At 37.0% G+C, this 26,872-nt stretch overlaps 1 protein-coding gene and 1 long non-coding RNA gene across 3 annotated transcripts; one reads left to right on the top strand and one right to left on the bottom strand.

Moving 5' to 3' along the window:
- Positions 1-11,544: 11,544 nt before the first annotated feature.
- Positions 11,545-14,298, bottom strand: LOC122083272. Of its 2 annotated transcripts, none has more exons than XR_006141606.1 (4): positions 14,161-14,298; positions 13,286-13,375; positions 13,089-13,155; positions 11,545-11,998 (listed from the first exon to the last, which is right to left on the bottom strand). It is a non-coding gene; the product is annotated as an uncharacterized LOC122083272 (long non-coding RNA). The 2 variants fall into 2 exon arrangements; XR_006141607.1 differs by having other exon boundaries at positions 11,545-12,018.
- A 10,047-nt stretch (positions 14,299-24,345) lies between these two features.
- On the top strand, positions 24,346-26,403 carry LOC122083381 (NAC domain-containing protein 2-like). The gene is made up of 3 exons (XM_042651156.1): positions 24,346-24,624; positions 24,718-24,992; positions 25,360-26,403. Exons 1-3 carry the CDS (start codon positions 24,465-24,467, stop codon positions 25,804-25,806), a joined length of 882 nt encoding a protein of 293 aa, XP_042507090.1. The 5' UTR covers positions 24,346-24,464; the 3' UTR covers positions 25,807-26,403.
- Positions 26,404-26,872: the final 469 nt, after the last annotated feature.

Raw genomic sequence — 26,872 nt, forward strand, 5'->3', positions numbered from 1 at the left:
CATCCTCTTCGCAACCATGGAAAGAAATAGGACCTCTTTATGTGTAAAATTGAAGATATAGCGCCCGATAGTCCTTAAGGCCTTAAAAATATAAAACCTGCAAAAAGAGAGTAAAACCCAAGGTAGCTCCATTCTAAATATGTAAAATGCATGTTTTACTACCCTAGATTTCACACATAAATGTGCTCATCAGTAGGAGTAGATGGTGTAGGCTGCACAATAAAGGGTTGTACCATAGGTGTCTCCTTGACACAGATAGTTGTAGTTATCTTAGTCATCATGGCTCTATGTTATTATTAGACTTCTCATTGTTGTTGTTGAAGGCTTTACTAGATGCCTTGCATCACATTGCAGACCATAGCAACCTCATTTGGAGAACCATGCCTGTGGATTCCACTTCCTTATCGTTTCTCTCAATTCAAATTATTAATCATATTATAAGATATCCATCCTTGATGCAATCAAACTTCCGTACCCACATTCACACTGCTGATCTCAGGTCTACTTGCTTGGATTTGTTATCATTCTCACTATTCCACATTTCTGATATTGACCTTGTCATGAGGATAGCCTATTGTCCTTGTGCCAACCATTTCCTGACACTAGGTTGAACTGCTTCAGATTCAGGGTGTTACAATTTCCCCCCTCCTTACAAAAATTCCATGTTCAAAATTTGTAAGGCTGCTTATCATCAAGGATCAATCCCGTTCGCTTTATTACCACTCTTACCCATTGAGTTGCAATATCAAATTTCCACTTTGTGTTACTAACATGGCCATACGCCTCAGTAGTACTGGATGATCTCAATAATTCACCATAAAACACTCATAAGCAATACATGTCCCTTATCATTTCATCTCCTCAGCTCCTCACAAATTAAGAAATTAGTACACCAAACATCATGATACCAACACACACAGTAATATCCACAAATGTACAACCACGTATCTTTACCATGGTACTCAGATCTGAATTCTGTAAAGATTTATAAAGTTCCCGGATTACGTACTAATTATGTATTAGGTGATCCACAGTTTCACTCTCTTTACTCTATAAGAACCATACCTGTGGATGCCACTTCCATATCATTTCTCTCTATCCAAATTATTAGTCATATTATAAGATATCCCTCTTTGATGCAATCAAACTTCCATACCCACATTCAAACTGCTGAACCTCCCACTAGCTTCAACCTTGCTAAATGTTCTCAATATTCCACCACTCTCTTATTAGCCACAATTCACTCTAATTCAAAGTTTAAATCTTCACAATTTAAAATCTCATGTTTTAACCTTCATATACATTCTTCACATACTTGACATATATTAATTGATCACATAATCCATATTCTCAATGGCCCATAATGTTTCCTCACATTCTTACCTCTTAAATTTTTCCTTATTCTTAAATCACCCATACAACTTGATCTCAGGTCTACTTACTTGGAAATGTTATCATTCTCACTATTCCACATTTCTGATACTGACTTTGTCATTCCGATCCAGTAGCAATGTTGCATCTATTGGGTGACACCACATTTTAGGTATCAACTTCCCGATACCATTCTCACTTCTTTATAAGGAAAACCCTTATACCACTTCATCTACCTTTTTAGCAATTACGGTCGAGGTCGCCGTTGATTACAACTCCTGATCAATAGTGACTGTTGATAAACTCATACTTTCCCTTTTACACGACTCAAGGGTAGTCGGTGAAGCTAAGGGTCATGCCTGGAATCATTGTATGATATTATTTTTGCAGTGTCAATTGGAATTATTATATCCTGAAACTGACACCACTCTATTCTTTTTTCAAAACTTTACACACATGGTGTAGCTTTCATATTTAGGTCATTGCGAAGTCCAGGTATGCGTCGCAACCCTTGCTTAACATCTCGTTCATCTTAGGTGCAGACATTATCCCCTTTTTAGCCTTCTTCACCTTACTTTCTTTTGTAGTAAGTCCGCATATCACACATGAGCTCTTTAGGCGGGTAGCCACTCCACGTCTACTAACTGTTGGTGTTGATGGTTACATATATGAGTCTACTAGCTTCTTCTATGGAGATAATCTAGCTATATACCTAAATTGATCACATAAATAACACTGCTTTATCTGTAAACATAACCTAGCCTTATCTCAAAGTTGTTTATATGAAAAGCACCACTTCTTCTGTGGACCTACTTACTTAGGTAGTGATGCTACTGGCCCAGGTTGTTTGTAAGGCTTGGCCAACTTCTGGTCAACTAATTTGTGGTGCAGCTAGAGTAGTGTAAGGTACTTCAACTGCTCTAGTGAAAAGTCTGCTAGCAGATTGATGTAGGGGGTTCCTTGGTGACTAGGTCTCCTACAAGATTAACTAACTAGGTAGGGTTAACTCAAGGGACTTAGGTAGATAGGACTAAAAGAAACTCAGCAAATAAGATTAAGCAAGCAAAATAAAATGAGACTAATAAACAAAGTAGCCAAAAGCAATAATAATCTAGACTGAAAAACACATAAATTCTTACTTAAGTTTCAAGTGGGGATATGGGGAAGGGAACAAACGACATACGAATGTTAGGTTCAGCACAAATCAATCTAGACACCCAAATTAGATATACAAACAATCAATGTCCTCTAGCAAGCAACTAAAATAGAAAATCAGCAAGGTTTTTGGAGATATAACAGTGATGAAACGACTTAAAACAATGGGTAAAAATACGCATAAACAAAGGGCAAAGGCTGGTTTCAATGTTAATGGGTTGCAATATATAATAGGGATTAATGGAGGTGGGGAGGGTTTAGTTTAATGTTTTACCATGCTGCTGTCTAGATCTGAGGAGACAAGAAGAGATCAAGGTCCTCCAAAATAAAAAGATGCAGTCCACCTTTAGTTGATGAAAACAAGTCCAGCCGGTTGTATAGAGATCCTCAGTATTGTCGATGTAGCTTGGTGAACAATGTTGGGGCTCTCAGAAACTCACGGACACCAGGTACGACCAGCAGTAATCCATTCATTGAAAGGAGATCAGCACCAGCAAAGAGTAAACAGCAACCGAGAGTAGCAACAGCCAAGGGTAGCAGCAGCAGTGATGTAATGGCAGCAGTATGTAACAGCAGTAGTGAGTAATCGCATCAGTGTGTAGCAGCAGCAGTGAGCATCAAAAAGGGGAGATCAGCAGCAACAGTTCAACATTAAGGGGAAAAAATACAGCAGCAGCAGTTCAACCTCAAGGGGATATAAAACAGCAGCAGAGAAAAAAGAATGGAAAAAGAGAGGGAGACGAGACAAGAGAGAAGAGAAAGACGAGATTGAAAGAGAGAGAGAATCGTGAGAGGGGTGGGGGCTTTGCTCTTGACTATTTTTCAATTCACATTCATTGAATTAAACAATGGCTAATGGCCTTACACTTAAATAGAATAAACTTCCAAAAATAAAAAAGATATTTAGAAACTCAATTGCTTGAAATAAAAAACTACCCAATAGACCAATATAAAGAAGTCCTAGTTTCCTAATTATGTAAGACAATCGAATATCACTAGATTTAAAGCAAAGTACTAGAATCAAATAAGATTTGGTGGGGTCCACAAGATCTATTGACTGGGAGGACAAGGGGGGGTCGAACCCAGCGCTGGAAGGCTGGTTCGACTCCTCTCTTTCCTTCTTCTTTCTTGTTTCTTCTCTTTCCTTCTTCTTTCTTGTTTAATCCTCCAACCACAAAGATGGACCTGGTTGAATCTTCTTCTTCTTTCGACTGTACACCTTGATGTCCCCATCACAGATGGTATGCCTGCTCTTTTTGCTGCCTGAGTTTGATAATTGTCTCTCTGCTTCTCCTCTATAGACTTTCCTGTTTAAACCACTTCTGTATACGTCTAAACATGATGTGTAATTAGTAGTTTTCTAATACTAGCGCTCAAACCCTTCTCAAACTTCTTGGCCTTTTCTCTCTCAGTCTTCATGTGATCTGGTGGAAAGTAATACAGGGCTTCAAACTATTGTTGATATTCAAGGATAGATTTTGGCCCTTTTGTCAAAGCTATATATTCTGCCTACTCTGACACTTTCATGGAAATAATTCCCATAAAAGGTCTCTACCCCAAGTTAGGTTGGAATGGGTGGCCAACAATATAGATCTCGTGACCTTCCCCAAGTATGTGATTCCTGCAGTTGATGACTAGCACACAAAATATTTTGTTCATCTATGCACCCCCAACACTGTAAAAGCTTTCTCAACACCCTCTAACCATTTAGCTGGTGCTAATAGGTCTTGGGTCACTCCACTGAAATAAGGTGGCCGGTACTTCTGAAATTTTTATATTATCTTGAAGTTATCTACCCACACTGGTGCAGATGGTTGTGTCTTTAATGTATACTGCCTAAGTGGAATCACTAGTACTGGTGCTGCCTTAGAAGACTGACCATTAACTGATTGTGTAGTAGCTAGAACTACTAGTGCAATAGGTCGTGTAGGAGCAGGAGCAGCAGATGGAGTAGGCTACACAATAAGGGGTTGTACCATAAGTGTCTCCCTGGCACAGATAGTTGTAGTTATCTCAGTCATCATGGCCCTATATTGTTGAACTTCTCTCTATTGTTGTTGTAGGCTTTCTTGGATGCCTTGCATCACACCGCTGACCATGGCAACCATATCCTAAGTTGTCATCAAAAGTGGTGCAGGAGGTGGCACAGGTGATGAGTGATGCAGTTGTTACCTCATCTTCGCCCTCATGTTCAGATTCATATGAAGGGAGAAGATTTTCCCTTCAGATTCGACTGTACTTCCACAGTTGTGGGTCATCTTGGGGATAGGTACGCTTCCTCTGACAGATAGCACTGACCGACATCACTCTATTTTATAAACCCTAACTTGTAATATAATTATACTTATTTAATTCTATTAGTTCTTATCTTGTTAAATTTTATTTGACCAACTATGTATAAGAGTTATGCTCTTTAAATTATTGTCAGTGAACGGCTTTTGCACCTAGGCTAGTCTCCTATTGTGTGTACAAAAATTAATGCATTTATCTTGAAATTTTAGAATTTAACGTAATCATCACCAATATATCTTAAGATCTTGTGCATTTGTGGATTAAAGTAGAGCTTCATGCTCTGATACCATTCTGTCACGCCCTGCCTCAAATTGTCCAAAGTATACGGCACTGGATTCTTAACCCAGCCAGCCTAACCCTCCAGGATCACAGATGCAGTACCTTAATTTCATAAATGCCACCAAGATCACATCTAAAATCAGAGTACACTAATAAAATCATACAAATATCACTGGTGATTCACTACATGACAAGTTATAAATATACAAGATTCAATTGTTATCAACCCACATGTGTAATATTTACATCTTATATATAACATCAATATACACAACAAAAGAACGTGCTATAGAATAGTAGTGAAGTTTGGTGCAGTAGGTGGTGTAGAAGTAGGAGCAAATGGTGTAGGCAGCACAATAAGGGGTTGTACCATAGGTGTCTCCCTAGCACAGATAGTTGTAGCAATCTCAGTCATCATGACCCTACATTGTTGTTGAACTTCTCTTTGTTGTTGTTGAAGGCTTTGCTGAATGCCTTGCATCACATCGCTGACAATGGTCACCAAATCCGACACTGTCATCGGTCTCCCATACTGTCCGACAATCATGAGTACAATATGTCGTACCATGTTGTGCCCTTTTAGGATACAGTACATTGTATCCAGGTATAGTAGTCCTCCGCGACCTACCACCCAGTGGGATTAGCCAAAACCTTACCCCCTATTGGCAAGGGGTTATAACATGGGGATATAATCCTAACCATATGCATCTACATGCATCCATAGCATCCATAGCATCCAATCACACATCTGTGGTCATAACTGTAACACTGACCATTGAGCCCATTGTACCGAATAGAACCTCAGCCACACTGTGCCTCAAACCATCAATATTATAACCATCACCACATAGCTATCATATTACACATCCACAAAACCTCGATCACATCAAAGTCGGTAAAATCATATAACATGTGAAATATATAATTTTATATAGATAAATCTATCACAGTAATCATCACATTCCACATGGCACTCATAACTGAAAATATCAAAACACTCCGTAAAATAAATCAAACACCCACTCATCTCAAAACCCAAAATCCAATCGATACCTGTGAATTCCGGCCACCGAGTATCCTCGCAGGGTAAATTAGGTTCCTATGTGAATTGTGTACCATCATGTTAAATATTTATAAGTCCTAACACAACTTAATGTTGCTTCTATGCTGAACCTAAAAACCCTCAACAACCCACATACTAACCTAAATTAAAGTTTTGGAAAAGCACATTGAACTTCCCCTGCCCTCAGGGTTAATTTAGGTAAATAGGTAGGAAACATAACCCACAAGGGGCAGGGTATAATTCAGCCAAAAAAGGGGAAGATCAGCCTAAAATTACCTAACCGGTGGGTACTGACCAGCAGGCCACTTGTCCAACCGGCGGGTTGGTTTCATCAGCACTTTCTACAACTTTGCAGGCTACCCGACTGGCTCTCTTGGCTTGGGCTGCATATGGCCGATGGCCAGTGTCTATGGTAGTATGGGGAGGGTTTCTTCATGTCTTTAGGGCCATTATACAGTCCTCAATAACACCAATTCCGTTCCTCATATTCTGTTCCTATATACTTTCAAATTTCCTCCTAATTTGCATACCTAAACCATATAATTCAGAAATCAGACATGTCCCACCTCTTATATTGATTTAATTAAAGCTGGACAGCCCTAGGAATCATTGTTGTACCATGTTCCATCTCCAATTGAAACCAAATTGGGAAGAATATTTAAAACTTCAGATGGGAAATACAAAGTGTTTAGATTCAACTTAGAATTCAGCCAATTGGGACTAGCTGAACACAAATTTCAATTTTTCCCATCTAATTCATCACTTATATGAAGCTGAAAATTTATAAGAAACAGATAGCACCATGCATCAGTTCCAATTGAGCTCAGGTGGGACAATTTATAATTTATAGTCACCCAATAAAATATAGCGGCAGTATTCCATACCTCAAACCTTAAAATTACTTGCATGCATACTACCAATTCAACACCAATTTCGTAAAATTTTACTTGCATGACAAAGGCCCTAAAATCTAGGTTTCCCAGAGATAGGTTAGAGTCAAATTGGGTCCCTAAACCCACTCTGCATACCCACATTCACACTTCTTATCAAACTAAATTGATAAAATTTTACTTGCATGCATATCCATCTTTGATGCAATCAAACTTCCATACCCACATTCACACTGCTGATCTCAGGTCTACTTGCTTGGATTTGTTATCATTCTCACTATTCCACATTTCTGATATTGACCTTGTCATTAGGATAGCCTATTGCCCTTGTGCCAGCTATATCCTGACACTGGGTTCAGCTGCTTCTGATTAAGGGTGTTACAATTTTCCCCTCCTTACAAAACTTTCGTCCTCAAAATTTTCCCCTCCTTACATCGAGGATCAATCCCGTTCACTTTATTACCACTCTTATCCACTGAGTTACATCATCGAATTTTCGCTCAATGTTACTAACATGGCCATATGCCTTAATAGTATTGGTTGATCTCAATAATACACCTTAGCACATTGGCCATATAGGTCCCTTATCTATTCATATCCTTAGCACCTCACAAACTAAGAAATTAGCATACCACTCTACTCCCTACTTTCCAATATCAACGTTGATATATCTTCGCACATACAAATATTATTTCTATCTCACCCATGTATCTTTAACAGGGTGCTCAGATCTGATCTCTGTAAAGATTTACAGAGTCCTAAGATTTCACACTGATTCTGTATTAGTTGATCTATAGTTTCACTCCCTTTACTCCATGAGAACCATGCATGTGGATTCCACTTCTATGTCATTTCTCTCAGTTCAAATTATTAATCATATTATAAGATATCCCTCTTTGATGCAATCAAACTTCCATACCCACATTCACACTACTGAACCTCTCACTACATTTAACCATGCTAAATATTCTCAATATTCCACCAATGTTTTATTAGCCATAGTTCACTCTAATTTAAAGTTAAAATCTTCACTAGGCATGTCCATCAATCAACCAATTATATCTGGGATTGGGGAGAAAACTGAGAGCAAAAAAACTTTTGCGGGTCCAAGGTTTTTTATTGCAGCGATAAAGGTCAGTGTGAACATAAGGAGTGAGATATGACTAGCATTAGAATAACATGATCAACTATGAGTATTTCAACCATTCAACCCCCTCAAATAGTGATTCGGAAGTGATATGAATATAGGGCTTCATACCAAATGGCAGGAAAGGTAAAACATCATCACACTACCAAAGAATGTATTGAAGAAAGATATTAACTGAAAGGAGGACCCATAAGTTCACATACTTCCAATTTCCTTCCCTCTCCCTCCCATCCACCTGGACCTTATCAAGCCTAGAGAGTAAGGTTGCAAAAGAATCCACCACCCAAGCAGACAAATTATGTCACAATATTTTCGCTTACAGCAGGCCTTCCATTCTTCTCATAAATATCCCAAAGATATTAGGAAACTACAGGGTCTTCCCAAACTTAGATCTAGTCCAATACCAACAACCCCCACCCCTTCACCGGGCATGTAAGTATGATGTAGTTAATAAAGTTATAGTTGTAGTATTAATGTATTATGCAACAATACCAGTCCATGGTTTATATTGAGGACTTAAGTAATATTACAAAAAAGGAACATTTAATCAATCCAGAAATCAATAATCAAACAAAAGAAAACCTATATGTTGTACTTTATTTACCATTCATTTCGCTAATATATTGGCACATGTTTCAAGGATAGACAACAATAAGAAGCCATATACTTGTAGAGAATCTCAAAGTGGGTAGTATAAGGTGATTTTCTGCTGTTTCTTTTTACTTACAACTGGTTTTAAAAGCTCAATACACAGTTACAATAGATTTGGCTCATGCATTTATACAAAATTGGAGAGCTGGACACAACAGAGTATTTTACTCTACATATCAAATTCATTAAACAGAATTATTGTCAAGGGACCTATGCATTAAAACTTATACATCTTGTTGGCAATGAAACCAATATTAAGAGTAATGCTGCAATCATGTCCTGGACTATTTCTGTCCACATAGGCTTCACTCGCAGCACAGTTCTTCAACTGAGATGTGGCATCCTAGCTACCTAACCTTCCTAACAACATATACGGTCCAAATATTTTGGACCAAATCAACGAACATGCTGGAAATTTAAACTTCAAAGAAGCTTACAAGTTGGATGATATTGATTTGCCACATCATGCCCAATCATGGATGAAAGTGTTATCTGGAGGATAAATCCAGATTTTTTTTTTTAGGCCTTAAGCTTTAGATGAATAATAAGTTATAGTTGTAGTACTAATATATTATGTAACAATACCAGTCCATAGTTAATATTGAGGACTTAACTATATTACAAAAAATGAACATTTAATCAATCCAGAAATCAATAATCAAACAAAAGAAAACCTATATGTTGTACTTTATTTACCATTCATATCACTAATATACTTTATTTACCATTCATATCAAGCCTAGAGAGTAAGGTTGCAAAAGAATCCACCACCGAAGCAGATAAGTTAAGTCACAATATTTGCCCTTACAGTAGACCTTCCATTCTTCTCATAAATATCCCAAAGATATTAGGAAACTATAGGGTCTTTCCAAATTTAGGTCTGATCTAATACCAACAACCCCCACCCCTTCACCGGGCATGTGAGTGTGATGTAGTTAATAACATTAAAATTTTTTAGGACACTTTCTGATAGGCTGACAATTGGTCCTGTGAACCTCTCTAGTTTCCCACCTAAAAGGCCTGAGACAAGCTATGCTCAGCAATGACAGTGCCCTCCTTACTCCTAGAACACCATACCCACTTATCCATCAAGGCATTATTCATTCCAATCACCGAACAGATAGTAAATCATTCCATAGAAACTCCAAAACAAAATAGAAACTAGATAACAGAATTTAGTAATTACCAGTAGTTCTTATTCACAGGCCAGATCAACCCCAAACTTGGATCAAAGGCATAGTATGACCATCAACTAGCCACCCCAAAATATCTCAGCATTCCTGGGGCTAGAAGTTGAGATAACAGTCCTTCAAAGTCGCATCCAAATAGCCAGGGAAACAGAGAACCTCCAGTAAGTTTATGGCCAATAGTAACTTTAGACTTCAGATAGATATGTAGCCCAACATATTATAACCCCAGTCAGCCTTTAAATAACCTTAAATGAAAGAATACAATCTCACTACTTACTTGGATGTGCAGGAACCGAGTTGAAATGATAGAAACAAACCACTAGATGATAGGGATGTAGAAAAAAAAACCTGTCAAATGCCTATATACTAAGCACAATGAGAAGAAAAGAACAGAATATGTCTAGATATTCGGTTTAGACCTAAATTGCTCAAAATCCAGATTTTCTTTTTAGGCCTTAGGCTTAAGATGAATAATGAGTTATAGTTGTAGTATTAATGTATTATGTAACAATACCAGTCCATGGTTTATATTGAGGACTTAAGTATATTACAAAAAATGAACATTTAATCAATCCAGAAATCAATAATCAAACAAAAGAAAACCTATATGCAGTACTTTATTTTCCATTCATATCACTAATATACTAGCACATGTTTCAAGGATAGACAACAATAAGAAGCCATATACTTGCAGAGAATCTCAAAGTGGGTAATATAAGGTGATTTTCTGCTGTTTCTCTTTTACTTACAACTGGTTTTAAAAGCTCTATACACAATTACAATAGATTTGGCTCATGCATTTAGACAAAAATTGAAGAGCAGGACACAACAGAGTATTTTACTCCACATATCAAATTCATTAAATAGAATTATTGTTAAGGGACCTATGCATTAAAACTTATACATCTTAAAGGCAATGAAACAAATATTAAGAGTAACGTTGCAGTCATATCCTGGACTATTTCTGTCCACATAGGCTTCACTCGCAGCACAGTTCTTCAACTGGGATGTGGCAACCTAGCTACCTGACCTTCCTAACAACATATACGGTCCAAATATTTTGGACCAAATCAATAAACATGCTGGAAATTTAAACTTCAAAGAAGCTTACAAGATGGATGATATTGATTTGCCACATCATACCCATTCATGGATGAAAGTGTTATCTGAAGGATAAATAGAACTACTCTTAATGCAAAATTAAAATCAAATCAAACTCTTTCATAGGATTTAATCCCAAAACTCTAGCCTCATCCAGGCATCTCTCTCTCACCCAAGTTTCAATGCATATCAAGCATCATCCATGTAGCATTTCAAGGAATATCAAATTAGACTCTTTTCACATGGGGTTTAATCCCTAAAACTATAGCCTCATCCAACCATCTCTCTCTCACCCAAGTTTCACTGCATATCAAGCACCATCTATGTAGCATTTTCAATGCATATCAAATCAGACTCTTTTCATAGGGTTTGATCCCCAAAACTATAGCCTCATCCAAGCTCTCTCTCTCTCTCTCTCTCTCTCACACCCAAGTTTCAATGCATATCAAGCATCATCCATAAAGCATTTTGTGCTACATAAGCAAAAACTAAAATCAAAATCAGAATGTTTTTATAATGGTTGATTCCTTAAATTTTGCAGAAATCAAGTGCCCACTAAGCTGAATATCAGTGAAAGTGATTCATATCCAGACTTTGATAGTATTACACAATGAAAGCAATAGCTGTTCTAATAAATATATATATAAAAATATATATATAAAAGTAAAACTATGATGAGTGGGGGAGCACTGATAAAACAAATATGTAGCTTAATAATAATAAAAGGAAAGTTAGACATAAAGGAATAAATGATAAGTTACCCACAGCACCAAGTTCTCATCTCCTGGCCTTTTGTTCACTTCAATTGACTTTTAGCTTGTTACTAGCTCCAAGAGAACCACCCCAAAGGTATAACCATCTGTTTTATCCATGACTTTACTGTTATGAAAATATTCAGGCGCCAATTAACTACACAGTAAGTTACAAAGCGAGAAGAAAGAACTGAAAAAAGATATTGAAGGTATTAGTGCCTCCTAGATACTTCCGATTTCGTTCTCTTTATTTTCTTACCCAGATGTTCCCTAGACAGTTTACCAAAGAAAAGGTATTGAAGGTGCAAGGGTGCATGTAGCTATCCAAAATCATATAGCTGAAAAAGCACCAATGGAGCTATTATATTAGAGGCTGAAAAATAAAAAATAGTAAATTCTTAGTCAGTTTAGGAGTCTAGTTACACTATTTTCAGTCTATTGGTGGTCAAATGAGTAGTGTTTAAGTAATATTAGAATTAGAGAAGTTCTAGCAGTAGTAGGATTCATATTTTGAGAGCAAGTATAGGTAAATACAAAATTGAATGAAATTTTGAGTTTTCTTAAGTGGTTTTAATGGATTCAAATCTAACACCATAGTATATTTGAAATCTCACCCACAAGAAGAATCATAGGAACTCAAAACAGCAGTAGGAGATCTTCGACATCTTCCAGACATATAACTTAGATCAGTCCCAAATTACTACGGAAACTCGGAAACTAGGTCTCTCTAAATTCTTCAATCCTTTAATGTTTTATTTCAATACAATGGTTGGATATATAAAGCTCTGGGCAAGTGACTTAGAAAAGAAACTGAGTTCCAGAATGAGAAACAAAGCTATAACTTCACAACAATACAGCAGAATAGCATAAACAAAGATCACATTCTCCAATCATCATATAGTACCATCATATAAAACTAAATATGTAAGAATCAACTTGAACAAATGACCAAAATTCACAATTCATCAACCCAACAGAATAGAAACTAGATAACGGAATTTAGTAATTACCAGATTTGGCTCATGCATTTATATAAAACTGGAGTGCAGGCACAACAGAGTATTTTATCCCACATACCAAATTCATTAAACTGAACTATTGTTAAGGGACCTATGCATTAATACTTATACATCTTGTTGGCAATCAAACAAATATTAAGAGTAATGCAGGACCAACAAGTGAACTATCTTGGCTTACTGTAAAGCATGATGAGTCTTCGAAACTTCCCCTAGAATGTCCTTGGATTCAAGCTTTTTGTGCCCTTCTGACAAGACGAAAAGGAAGTAAGAAAGGAAAAACACAATCAGAATATGAAGTAATTGTCTGAGGATACGAGTCCATTCTTACATCCTTCAATACATAAAACAGAATGTTAAGAGGATAAATATACTCACATATCTAGGCTCACAACCCTCTGATACTAGCTTTAGCTTTTCATCCTCATTAGACCTTTAGCTTCGGATGCTTTAGGTACTGCCCACATTCTATTACCAAAAAAAAATATATTGATAAATACGACATACATAAAAGACTTTTTCTTTAAAAACAGAAAACATTTTTCAGAATAACAGAGACTAATGTAATAACTTGTCGATGGTAAACTAAGAGACAATATAGCTAAATTCAGACCAATGTGATGGATGCAATATCCAACTGCAAACAAATAATAAAATAAGAAATATGGGAGGGAAAAGGAGTATGGACCATCGTGAAACACATAATTGAGTAGCTCCCAATCACATTATAGATACTATAAATATGATTACAGTATGGTCGACATATCATATATGATAGCCTTGCCACCGAGAGATTATAAACTTTAACCACATAATTGAGTAGCTCCCAAAAAAAGAAAGAGAGAAAAAGTAAATCACAGTTTTGCGCAATACACGGATCTTCCCAGAGGGCCTTCAAATGATCAAGAAAGAGGTAGGGACACTAAGATAGTTATCGTAAATATTTTATAAAAAATAAATAAATAAAAGACTGCGGCAACGAACAAATGGAAATGTAGAAAAGGGATGTCGAACAATTGGATTGACCTTGATCTGTATCTACAATATTCAAATTGAAGCACATGTTGACAGCCACATGTTGATTCCCTAACCATTGTAGAAGAAGAACTTATTGGAGTTGGGTCAGACCAGGAATCCCAATTCAGATCTATCCCAGAATTTACGGCCGACCGGACAGAATTGCTGCAGAAGAACAAGAAGAAGAAGAAAGAATGAAATAAAATAAATAGGAAATCCCAGAAGGAAAATGATACCTGAATTTCATAAGATTTTCTGGGATCGCCATGACCGATCGACAGAACTCCTTTTTGGTTCTTACCCCTCGAAGACTTGTTGCTGAGAGATGGCCAAGAAACAGAGAAAGTTATTTACAATTGCAGCAACTGAGCCATTCAAGCATCGCCTGAGAAGACAAAAAAAAGCATCCCAAACCAGATGAGAGTCCCTTCAAACAATGCCTTAGAAGATCAAAAAAGCATTCCAAAATGAGAGTAACTAAACTTTAAACAGATCTAATTCTGTGTCTATATCGCATACCCTTGATCAAAGAGCTATCAGGGAAGATCTATCAGCCAACCCATCATTCCCATGACCCCAAAATGTAGGGAGGAGCTTCATGGAAATCGTCCCAATTTAAGAGATAACACAGCAAGCGTTGGGATTCTCTTCTGGAACAGTCTCAACAACATAGTAGGGATTATAATAACCACCCAGCTGGTATGCCTTAAGAATATCGGGGACGGGATCTTCCTTCTTCTTTTCTTCTTTCTTGGGTTCTTCCTTCTTCTTCTCAGGCTCTTTCGGTGGCCCAACAGAAACAATCTCAGTGTGCGGCCAAGACTTTCGCAATTTCCCGACGATATCTATAGGATCCATTTCTCCAATCACTGTCATTAGCTTCTTCTCCATATCCATGGCGAGGGAATCGATTCCTACGAGAAAAAGCAAAACATGTTACATTCACCCCTCAGAGAAGCTTAAATTTAGGAAAAATCTATTCGAAAATACCTGAAAGAGTAGAGACCGCCTTCATGGCTTTTCGCTTGGCTTTGGCATCATATAACTCTACCTTCAATACCAGTTTCTGTAACAAATAGAAGCAGAGATCAGGAAAAGTGGGTATCCAATAAGATTCTGAAAGCTTCGAAAGTAAAACAGAGAAGGGTTTCAGTAAGAATTGATTAAAACCGAATCATTTGAACTGAATTTGAACCAAGAGAGAGAAAAACTAACCTTCATTTCTATCTAAATTTCAAATAAAGCACAGATGAAAAAGAAGAAACAAAGACGATGGATTGAAACACCAAAAGGAAGGAGACAGAAAGAGAGACCAATTAAGCTCTAAGAATGAGAACTGTGTTATTGATGCCTCTGCGAACAACTAAGAGACGAAATAATAGAAGACGAAACGTTTGATAGAAAGGGCGGGCTGGGCTGTTTTGAATGTAACCAACCGACTTAAGTTTTTTTCTTTCTTATTATACCCCTGCTTTAGATTAGAGTGTTAATGAATATAAGGGGTAAAAGTATAGTTTTACAAGTAACACATTAAATAACCAATGGAAACACCAGAGGCGTGATGCGTGTACTGCGTGACGTGAGGGGTAGCCTTGTGAATTCCGAACAATGCGAACGATTTAACGCCTTTTTCAACCACGTTGGCATGCCAGCAGTGCAAGGCACGATAGCAAATAGCCAAATATCATGATTGCGTATAAGTCGACCGTTGGTGCGAGATTTTATCTTCTTTTAATATCAAAAAAAATAAATGATATATTAAAAAAATAAATGAGACACTAAGGCTACGTTTGGTAGCCAAAAAGAAAAAAAAAATAATCTAAAAAGAAAAGAGAAGAGAATAAATGGTGAGAAAATAAAAAGAGTATGTATGTTTGGTTACCAAGAGAAGAAAAGAAAAGAAAAAGAAAAATTAAGAGAGAGATAGACACAGGAAATCACCGTGTAATCATTTATTTTTGTCTTATTATATTTTCATATTTTCTCATGTTTTCTTGTGTTTTTTATAAGAAAAATTTTAGGAAAACAAAAGAAAATTTCACAATTCCCAAGAGAAATTTTGAATTTGAAAAGGAGAATCTTCTCTTGGGTGAAGACATATCAAGTGTAAAGAAAAATTCTTAACTTAAGGAAAAAAATACAAAAAGTGTACTCTTTTCTTTTCTTGACTACGAAACACAACCTAAATCTTTAAAAGCAATGTCTGGCTCTCAAGTCCATAATCCATGGGACTTGTGACATTCTCTTGAACGAAATGAAATGTAGCTGCTATTGGATTGCAGCCTATGGCAGTCAAAGAAATAGAATCTAAAAGTATATTTAAAAAATACCATAATTTAGGAGAGTATTGTGAAGTCTGTGGAAAAGTGAATTATTTCATATATTTGATTGTCAACAAGGGTTACAGCTAGATAGCAATCAAATTTTTTCCCCTTCTCTTCTGCTTGTGTGTCCTCGTCAACTTGGGGTAACAGTTAGATAGTAACCAAATTTTTTCCCCTTCTCTTCCGCTTGTGTTTACGCTTTCATCAACTCTCTTGTTCTCTTTAATTTTTAAGTAACTATAGGAAAAACATGGTTAAGGTAATTGAGCCATGATAAGATCCATGAACCAACTTCTCGGATAGAAATCACTTACCCTTAAGTCAAATAAGATCCATGATGAGATTAGAGAGAGACCCACCAAGGTGCCATGACAATAGCCCACGAGGGGCCCATTAGTAGTGCAAGAGAAGAGGGACCGATAGTGCACAACCATGGGACAACAAACGTGGGATGGGGGGTTTTTGAACTCAAGACCACGGCTCCACTATAATGTGTTCGTTAAATGATTTATTTACCTACATAATGTTTCCCATGCATGTATTTTTTTCATTTTAGGCTTTTTTTTTTTTTTTTTGGGTGCTAAAAATAGGTATCTAGGCTTTTGGCCTGACTAGTCCTGCAAGTCCATATTGACCCCACAACCACATGGACCGAGTCATACCAAGGTTGAATGAGAACCATTCAACTTTCATCGAAAGTAATGAAAAACACTAAAAACCCATGTGAGTGGCCCCAAGAAGGTAAGGGGAGTCAAAGTCAAAACACAAGCTTATTCAAGCGAAAGTCCCTTGCCAACTCAACTATCCCTTAGGCTATGTTTAGAAGCCAAGAAACGAAAATGAAATAGTAGAAAATGCATAATAAGACAAAAATCATTGTTCCAGAATGATTTTTTCATGTCTATCTCTATCGTCAAATTCATTTTTTCTTTTTCTAGGTGTCCAGACATTGTAATGAAATGTGCCTAAAGGATTGGAAGAACGGATGTAATTCCAAGATCTTGAAGCAAGTAGCATCTTTCAACCGGTTAGCAATTTCGATAACAAATCTAGCTATACCTTCCCATTCATGTGTTCAGATGGCTATGTATTATCATAAAAAGTCTTACATCTTGAGGACTTCCATACTTTCGAGTCCATAGAATGAATTGAATGACCTTCTGTATTTGTATATGTTAATTATCAAAAACATTCTTGTATGAATGACACTTATGTAATTAAAGAATTTCCAAGGTAGTACTACCAGAACAATCTATCGGCGACGATCTCAGAGGAGAACACAAGTAAGGCTTTGGAGGGATCTACAATGAAATAATGCTTCCTTCTAACATTTCAACAACTTTACTCATCAAAGGCCGATTTAAAGGATCAATTTAGATGCACCATAACCCAACCAAAGTCATTTTCCTAGCAATTTCTTCTTCCGCTTTAGTGGTGATATCCCTTCTAGTTCTAATTCTAGTTATTGATCTTGTTGGAAATTCCTATAGATCCAATGTGGGAAATATATTTTACTTGTATGATCCATTGACACTTTCACATTCTTTCTTCCTCCAACCATTTTCAAAACCATCATTCTATAGCTATAGACATCAGACTTGTGGGAGACTCCAATATTTCGAGAGAATAATTCTGGAGCAATATACCCTGGAGTCCCTCTCATACCCATCATTGATATGATACTACCTTTTTTTGGGTATAGTTTAGCAAGCCCAAAACCTTGAACCAATTTGAACTTGGTATAATCGTTTCTTAAATTTGTCGAGTTTTCATTATTCATGACCAAGTTTTATAGACTTTTTTATTCGGTTTAGGTGATACGCTCGAGTCAAAACCTAGTTTTGTAACTATGGTGGAAATTTTGTCCCATTAATGCTCAACAGTTATATATGATTATGTTGCTATTTTTTGAAACCAAAATTAGTAATTTTCCAACAAATTACTCAACTTGGGTGATAAGTCCAAGTCAAAACCTACTTTTTTGCCTGTTAGGATTTTTCCCTAATCAAGGAATGCAGATATTTTCACCATTTTTTTTCATTAGGAAGATGGTTTTAAGGTAGTATGGCCCTTGGCCGTGTCAATATTGGAGGTCAGTGGAAATATGCGTAAAAACATCAATAACAATGAAATTTTTGCCTTTCATGAAGAATGGAAACGATCATTTGACCCCCTTATATCTCAACATAGAGGCCACACTGTCTATCATACTTTTTTTATGGCATTCTTTTTCCTTTTTGTTATTAGTTATTTTTTAGGAAAATTTACATCCACTGCCCCTCGTGGTTACCTTTATTACATTGATCCCCTCGATGTAATAAGGGCAAACATGAGGAAAAATGATGTAAATTTCTCTATTTTTTATTATTAATTGAATTGGGTTTTTTTTTTTTTTACAAAATGTTATTCCAGGAATCAAAACACTAATTCTGGTCGCAAGTCCCAATTACCTGCCGCAGCCAATCGGTTTTCTTGGATGGCAAGCCGAAGACCTTTTCTACTGTCTTGGCGAGAACCGACTTTTTGAACCTTTTTCCTCCAATTCGAAACACATTTAAGACTTCAGCAGTGATTGTTCATTTTCCGGCACGTGGTTATTTGAATACCTCACAACATGCCAAAGCAACAAACATAAGTGGAGAGTGATGATGAACTCCTTTTTGTTTTTTCAATGTTTCCTTGGCAAGCAAGATAAGCTATTAATAATACAACAAATTATTATGTTTCTACAAACAACCCTATGCATCTTTGAGTGCTGAACACGACCAATTATTTGTATCCTGAGTCTCCTGGCCTTTAAACTAAATATTTATCCTTAAAAAAAAAAAAAAAAAAAAAAAAAAAAAAAAAGAACATTTGTTTTGTCTTGAATTTAATGATTCATTTCATTCCCCAGGCAAGTAAAGAATTTATGCTAATATAGTAATATAATATATATATTTTTGAAATAGACTTTTATTTGAAAAATAAGGAACAATGTTGAATAAGCTAATTTTTAAGGATCCATTTATTTGGAAATAAAACCACGTACGTTAAGAGAAAATGTGTTGTCAATTTATTATTTGATGTTTCATATTTAAAAAAGAAAAGGAGAAGGATGTGCAATACATCGGTTGATGTTTCATATTTAAAAGGAAAATGATGTGTAATACATTTGATTATTTTTCTCTTCAATGATCATTTGAGTCTTTTTATATACAAATTGTGATGTCTCTTTCATCACTCTTTGAGTTAGTGTGGAAGATTTTTTCTATTTTTTAGTGCAAGTAGGAGATTTAAAAAAATGCGACCAACTTGTAGATCCCTTTTCATTTTGAATTTACTTGGAAATAAACTAAGTGCTAATTCATAGTTATTTGCATAAAGGTAGCAGAAAAAACATTAAAGAGCTAGGTGGATTTGCTAAATTAAACATGGGTTGTGCTAGTTGCCACAATCCTGATAAAGGCCTAATGAAATTGCATTCAAGGGCATTAATATGGATGAAATTTTTTCACCTGCTTGTATGTCTGGGTGTACGAGCCACGCAACTAGGTGGTGTTTCTTTTTCCCATATATGGGCAGTGTTTTCTATATGGGAGAGGCCCTTGCACCCTCACATAGGGGAGCGCTCCCCCAAGAGGGGTAGATGGTCATTGCATGCCCCTTGTGTCTATAGCATAGGGGCATCTTGCGGACAGAAAGTTTTGTCCTTTATATTGATAGATAGATATATAGATGTACGTATATGTCAGTGTATGTGTCTTGGTGGTGGACGTAATGCATGTAAGACACTTTGGCGTGACCAATCTACATGGTATGTCAGATAGACATTCGATATCTTATTATAGTCTGTCATATAAGCCTATGGCTGATTTGTAGTGGTGAGTCTGGTTGACATCCGTCACTTACTATAATTAGCTATAAACCGTCAATCTTTTTGGGTAGATCCTCACTAGTCCTTGCTTCAAATCTCCATGTAACCAACTACATTAAGTTGGAATAAGGTTTTGGATATTGTTGTTGTTGTATGTTTGTGTGTGAATGTGTGGAAACAACTTCTTGTCTCCAAAGTGGTAAACTAAAATGTTGTATATATCTTTCTTTTAATTGCCCCTTATCTTATATTCAAAAGTCATTTAAATGCAAGGGTTACAAAGGGTTTTCAAAAACAAGGTTAGAATCTTCTAATTACAACAAGATTTTTCTTATATATATTTGGTCAAGTTTTAATTCCAATATTAACATTGTTGTAGTGATGTCTTAATTGTTTCAAGTCCAAGCATTGACACATAAAATTGCTTGTTCATAGACAATAACAAACCATGTTCCATTTTGGAAATAATTAATATATTTGATATATTGGTTGATGTTGTTAACTCTAATTAATTTCTTTCCACTATTAATGGAATCGGACCTCTTGATAATGAAAGAAGTCCCAGTCACCGACTATGCTATCTTCTTATCCATAAGCTCATCTTCTAAGCATTATTATTTGATGCCCAAGAAAAATTCCCCAATCACCACACGAAAGTATCTCTCTATTATGCTGGATGGACATGATATTGAACCATATAATTATCACCTGTTGCCCTCAAAACTTGAAAGAAACTTTAACTTCTTGGATAATTACTAGAGACTTTTCACAGAATCGTCTGGTTGGCATGCTGACCACCTTTTCTCATGTCTAAAGAAGTTTCACTATCTTCAATATAATCTGTTACTCAATCAAGTTTGGTCTTAGATGATCACTTAATAGATAAGTTGATTCCACGGCAGACAAATGCATGAAAATAATAAGAAGAGATAAACTTCATGTTTCCTTCTATAATCTTTCTAGATGTAAAAATAATTTTAAGGGAAGAGCTTTCAGTAACAAAGTGTAGCTCCTGCACGTACACGAGAATAGGATCACACCAAAAAGCATCAACACAGAGATGTCATTTTGATGAATTTTAATGAGAATGGCATGTTTTGTATGAAATTATTTGTAAATTAAGAACTTTCGATTCATGCGTCAATTGTGATAGTGATAGCCATGTTAAGCCTTAAAAAAGAGAAGCACATTACCTTTTTTCTTTTTTGTAAGAATGTTGTTAATATTAATCTTGATTTTAAATCTCGTAAGCTACCAAGGCCTAAGTTATCCATGATTTTCAATTTAACTATTTTTATATTCTTATGTTTAATACAGTTATTAATATGTTTCTCATGTTTTTTAGGATGGAAATTTATTGCTATATAAGTTAATAAGATTGCTTTTGGTCCCCACATTGCATGAAATTATTTCTTTTATATTTGACATAATCTGATTTTGTTTCGGCTTCAGTGCTTATTCATCTATATAATTTCTTCAAAATAATCTTAGTAAAATAAAATAAAAAAGGAGAAAATTTACTTCATTAAAACACTTCCAAATATAAGCTTGATTGACTGATAATTGAGTTGCTCAGTTTATTTAGGTATGTCTTGTCAAAATATAGTCTTGGTTTTGGTTCCTTGATAAGTCCTTCCAATCGCATTTTATCATGCATTTTAATTCCGGCATGCATTCCTCCAACATTCCCCCACCCCCACCCACGCCAGGCTGCCATTGAGGGTCCACCTAATGGCCTATGGGTCCTCACCAGGTAGAGCCCAAAAAAAAAAACCTAACTTGCATATCAAATAATATGATGCTACCAAAGCCAAACCTTGCCTTTCAAACAAAAGCTACAAATAAGAGGTGGATATATATTGTGGAAAGTAAAAGGATATATAGTGGTATTAACACTAGATTAAAAGGTGGAGTGGTGTCTTTAGAGCAAAAGTAATTGGAATCCAACTAGCTAGTGCAGCCCTAGGTTTTATGATTCTGCAAGAAACCTTTTTCATAGATCAAACAGAGACACTTCCACCTCATAATGACAAAATTTGCATTTAAAAAAAAATACCTCATTATTTGAAACCTTTTCTTGGCAAATAACATTATTTCTATTCCAAAAGGTACCATTAAATCAATCATCCTTCTTTTCTTTTGGATACTTCATTATCTGTGTGGCAAAAGAGACAAAAGAGGGAAAAAAGATTTTCATGAGAATGTTCAAAGCTCCACATGTTCACCTCACGTAGACCACTTCTTATTAATATGTTCCTTATCTCACCAGAAGAAAGAAAAGACGAAAGGGAAAAAGTCAAGCCTGCCCACTTAACTTTCTTCTCTAATATAAGTAAAAGTAATGAAGTGATGTTTATAAGCCACATTCCGCCGGCTTACACGCATGAGATCATGGTTGTAGGGCCCACATTCTTTTTTTTTTTTAAATTATTAAACACCGTTAACATTTCTGTCGATCAATAAAAATGTAATTAATTTCTACCAATAACAATAATAATAAAAAAAAGTTTTTTTAGTGGGTGGATGAATGAATGATGGAGATATATGATGAGGCGGTGAGATGTAATGAGCATTCAACAATTAGATGCAGACAATTTGGACTCCACATCACTCGCCATCTCTCGCCCCCAATTGTAAGGGGCGGGTAACTCCCAGTCACTGTGGCCTTCGAAAAACTTAATCCAAAACATAAAGATGTAACTTAATACTTAGTATATTCCCAAAACATTGTATTAATTTGCCTCCAGAGATCTTGGACTATTGATGTGATAATTTATAGATCATGCAGAAATATGTAGAATGATGTAAAAAATCACATCGTTTGAAGATTTATTGCGGAACTATGAAATGTACACACATGATGCAATCTTCGTTACAAAGAATGACGCATTTTAAAACTATCGTGAGACCTGTGTCATAATGGATTATATCATGTTATGAATTGGCTGATTACATGACGCTTCATTGGTATTAGAGCCGATGATGAGAATGACTTTACTAAATAAATAATATAGAACCATGAAAAATCCTAAATCACTTGAAAATGTGCTATAGAATCACATATATGATGCAACATTTTTTACATGAAATGATATGTTTTAGAACAGTGAAATTCACCTATCAAAGCGAATAATATCATGCTATATATTGTGACAAATCACCTGGCACTTCACAACCATTTGATAATAATCTTGTATCGCATCTTGGCCGCACATTCTTCACCTATGCAGAACATTCCGGGTTAACTAGGTTTGAAATTTTTTTAATGCCTTATTAGTGTATACCATCCAACTCAGCCCACTATATAAGCAAGACATTGTTTGGATGATTATAGTAATCTTTGATCCATTGGATAGATTTCCTCCTGACGTGGCATATTCTCATAATTTATTGGAAGCTCTAATCCACTACACACTTCTAATCAGGTCAAAAGTAAAACAAAGCAAAGATGCTTTACCATCCCATCTGATTGGTTCCTTATCTAAATCGGGGTCCACAATTGGTCAACAATTTCCTTTTTATTTCCTTCGATCTCTCTGCCCGAGGAGAAAATTAAAATTCTTTTCTCTTTCCGAGTAGCTTCCTCATCCTTATCCACGTAAGCCTCACGCCACGTCAGTAGGAGGAATAATTTTTTTCTTCGTCACTACGCTAGAACGTTCCGTCGTCACAATACGTGCTTCTCGAAACCCGTGCCGGAAACATGCCCGATAACCATGATCCCTAATTTTGTCTTTTTCACCTCATTGAGATTTTTCGTCCGTCTGATCGGGATCATATCTTGCAGATGATTTCCACCGTTGGATAAGCAGAAAAGATTGTGGCTCCGAAAATTCAGCATTCAATATCCTGGGATGAACGCACGAGGATGACGTCACATCATGTACGTGGAACGTCAATGCTGACGTGTATCGGTGGTCGGGCCCACATATGTTGAATTACCATCTCACGATGGACTGGGCCGCAAGAAACACACAGCCCTTCAAGAAAGGCCTTTGGGCAGAGCCGAAAGCCGACTTGTGAATCAGTCCAAAATAGGTGACGCAAGGCATGACAGAATCATTTCTATCGGATGTCGACAAGTGGCTCTGGGCTTTATAATGTTGACGCGTGTCCCGCTGATGTCAGCACAGTTCATCCTCTAAGGTGGGTGGTCACACCCACGTGTAGTTATAGACACCACCGGCCGACCTCAACACATGGCTTTTTCCCTTTCATCTCCTTTATATATACGGGCCTCTCTCTTGGGTTCTAAGTTTCAAGCGCTGTCCTCTCGGAGAAGAAGAAGGAAAAATACAATCTCAAGCAGCAGAAGAAGAAGAAGAAGAAGAAGCTCAAGCTCTTAAAGAGAGAAAGAAGAATGAGGGCTGGTTTAGATTTACCTCCCGGCTTCAGATTCCATCCAACGGACGAGGAGCTTGTGATGCACTACCTCTGCCGTAAATGTGCGGCGCAGTCGATCTCCGTTCCAATCATCGCAGAGGTTGATCTTTACAAATTCGATCCATGGCAGCTCCCTGGTAAATTACGTTATTACCCACTTTTTGTTACAATTTTTTTCCATTTTTTTTGTAAATTATTTGGGGATTGACATGTGATCTTCGGGAATGCAGGCATGGCGCTTTACGGTGAGAAAGAGTGGTACTTCTTCTCTCCAAGGGACCGGAAGTACCCAAATGGTTCACGGCCGAACCGGGCTGCTGGGACCGGTTACTGGAAAGCGACCGGAGCTGATAAGCCGATTGGACACCCGAAAGCGATCGGAATCAAGAAGGCGTTGGTGTTCTATACTGGGAAGGCACCTAAGGGAGAGAAAACCAACTGGATCATGCACGAGTATCGCCTCGCCGACGTCGATAGGTCGGCTCGTAAGAAGAACAGCTTGAGGGTACGAAATGACTATTCTTATCTCATGAAGTGACTTGGATTGGTAGATAACTATAGGGGTAAAAGTGTCTTTATGGCTAATGTAATGTCCATCATTTTCGATGGACCATAGAGAATGATGTAGTTTCTCCATTATTGAAGTTGATCGGGTAGGGTCGTACTTTGAGACCGTTGGATTAGAACCCAATGGTAGGGACAGTAGGAGATTATTCTTCTAGCTTTCCATTTTGAGAGATTAGATTCATCTTCTATTATTTTAATGCTAAAAATGGAAAGATAGCGCCTTGTGACGTGTGGTTAGGGTTTGTCCGTTTAAGTTGTCATTTTTCCGATATAGGATCTCTGACGTGGCTTCATTACTTTTGCAGCTTGATGATTGGGTGCTATGCCGGATCTACAATAAGAAGGGCTCCATGGCGAAGCAAAACAACGCCGACCAGAAACCGGCGCCGTCGACGACGAATTGCTCGTCCGAAATCATCGACCAGAAGCCAGGACCCCGGAAAATGCTAGCATCACCACTATCGGTGGCGCCGTCGTTGATTGATGAGTTTCCATACATGGACACGTCGGATTCGATTCCGAGGTTACACACGGATTCAAGCTGTTCGGAGCATGTGCCGTCACCGGAGTTTACGTGCGAAAGGGAGGTTCAGAGCGAGCCTAAATGGAAGGAATGGGATAATACCCTCGAAGTTCCATTTAATAACATGGATGCCATTGATAACCCCTACGCTCCTTTCCACAACAATAGCAGTAATAACTTGCTCAATCCTTTGCAAGACATGTTCATGTACCTGCAGAAGCCCTTCTAAGGTGCCACGTGGCCAGAAACGGATCAGAGTAAAAATTTGCTTGCGTGGCACACGAGACTAAAGTCTGTGAGTGTGCACGTGCGATTGTGGCACACGAGTTGTAGGAAGGGGTTTTGCTAACATGCATTTGGGATCCTTAAAAAAAAAAAAAAAAAAAAAAAACAATGCATTTGGGATCATGTGATGGATAATGGATCGCCGTGACATTGGATGGTGCATGTTAGATTTACCCGGTGATATTATAGATAAGAACTGTTCACCTCAAGAAAAGAGAACATAGATAAGAATTGTAACTACATGTATATGTATCATGTATGTATGTATGCATGTATACTTCATTATTATGGGGGACACATGTTGGGTCCCTCTCTATTCTTGTAGTTGTAGCTGATTTTTTCGATCGTGGTGGAGGATGCGAAAGGTATGAAACAAGGTAAGATTGGATCGTCTACGTCTCACGTGGATTAGTTAGGCATTCAAGCTGATCACAACAGTTGGATAGGAATAAGAGTGTCATATATGTAAATTCGACTAATTACAGACGGCAGTGATGAGTTATGAACGTGGACGCATATAAGGCACCATTTTCCTATGGCACATGAGGGGTATTTTTGTAAATTCACTAATGCACTAGATGTGAAAGTGGAAACCACCGAACGTGGACGCATATAAGCCGCCATTTTCCTAAGGCACATGAGGGGTATTTTTGTAAAATAGTGAATGCACCATCTAAGCCAGAATGATTCCTGTGGACTGATAGCAACTTTTGCCGTGGTTTTTGTTTGTGGTTATGTTTGGGTGGATCCAACTATCTAAGCCAGAATGATTCCTTGTGGTGTGGCGAATAAGGATGTGGTTAGTAGTATTTGGTGGAGGTGGACCAAATTTTGTGCACAACCAAGACCAGAGAGAAACTGTAAAAATTACCTATGGGAGGACCACTAGGTTAGGCAAGATCCACACGGTAAAAAGGAAACACAAGAGGGGCAAGCAAGGGAACCACAACGCCACAAACATTGCAGTACTAACTACTAGTATATATTTCAAGAAGTGGGTTGTAGACTTG

The sequence above is a fragment of the Macadamia integrifolia genome, chromosome 7 (assembly GCF_013358625.1).
Source record: "Macadamia integrifolia cultivar HAES 741 chromosome 7, SCU_Mint_v3, whole genome shotgun sequence".
NCBI lineage: Eukaryota > Viridiplantae > Streptophyta > Magnoliopsida > Proteales > Proteaceae > Macadamia > Macadamia integrifolia.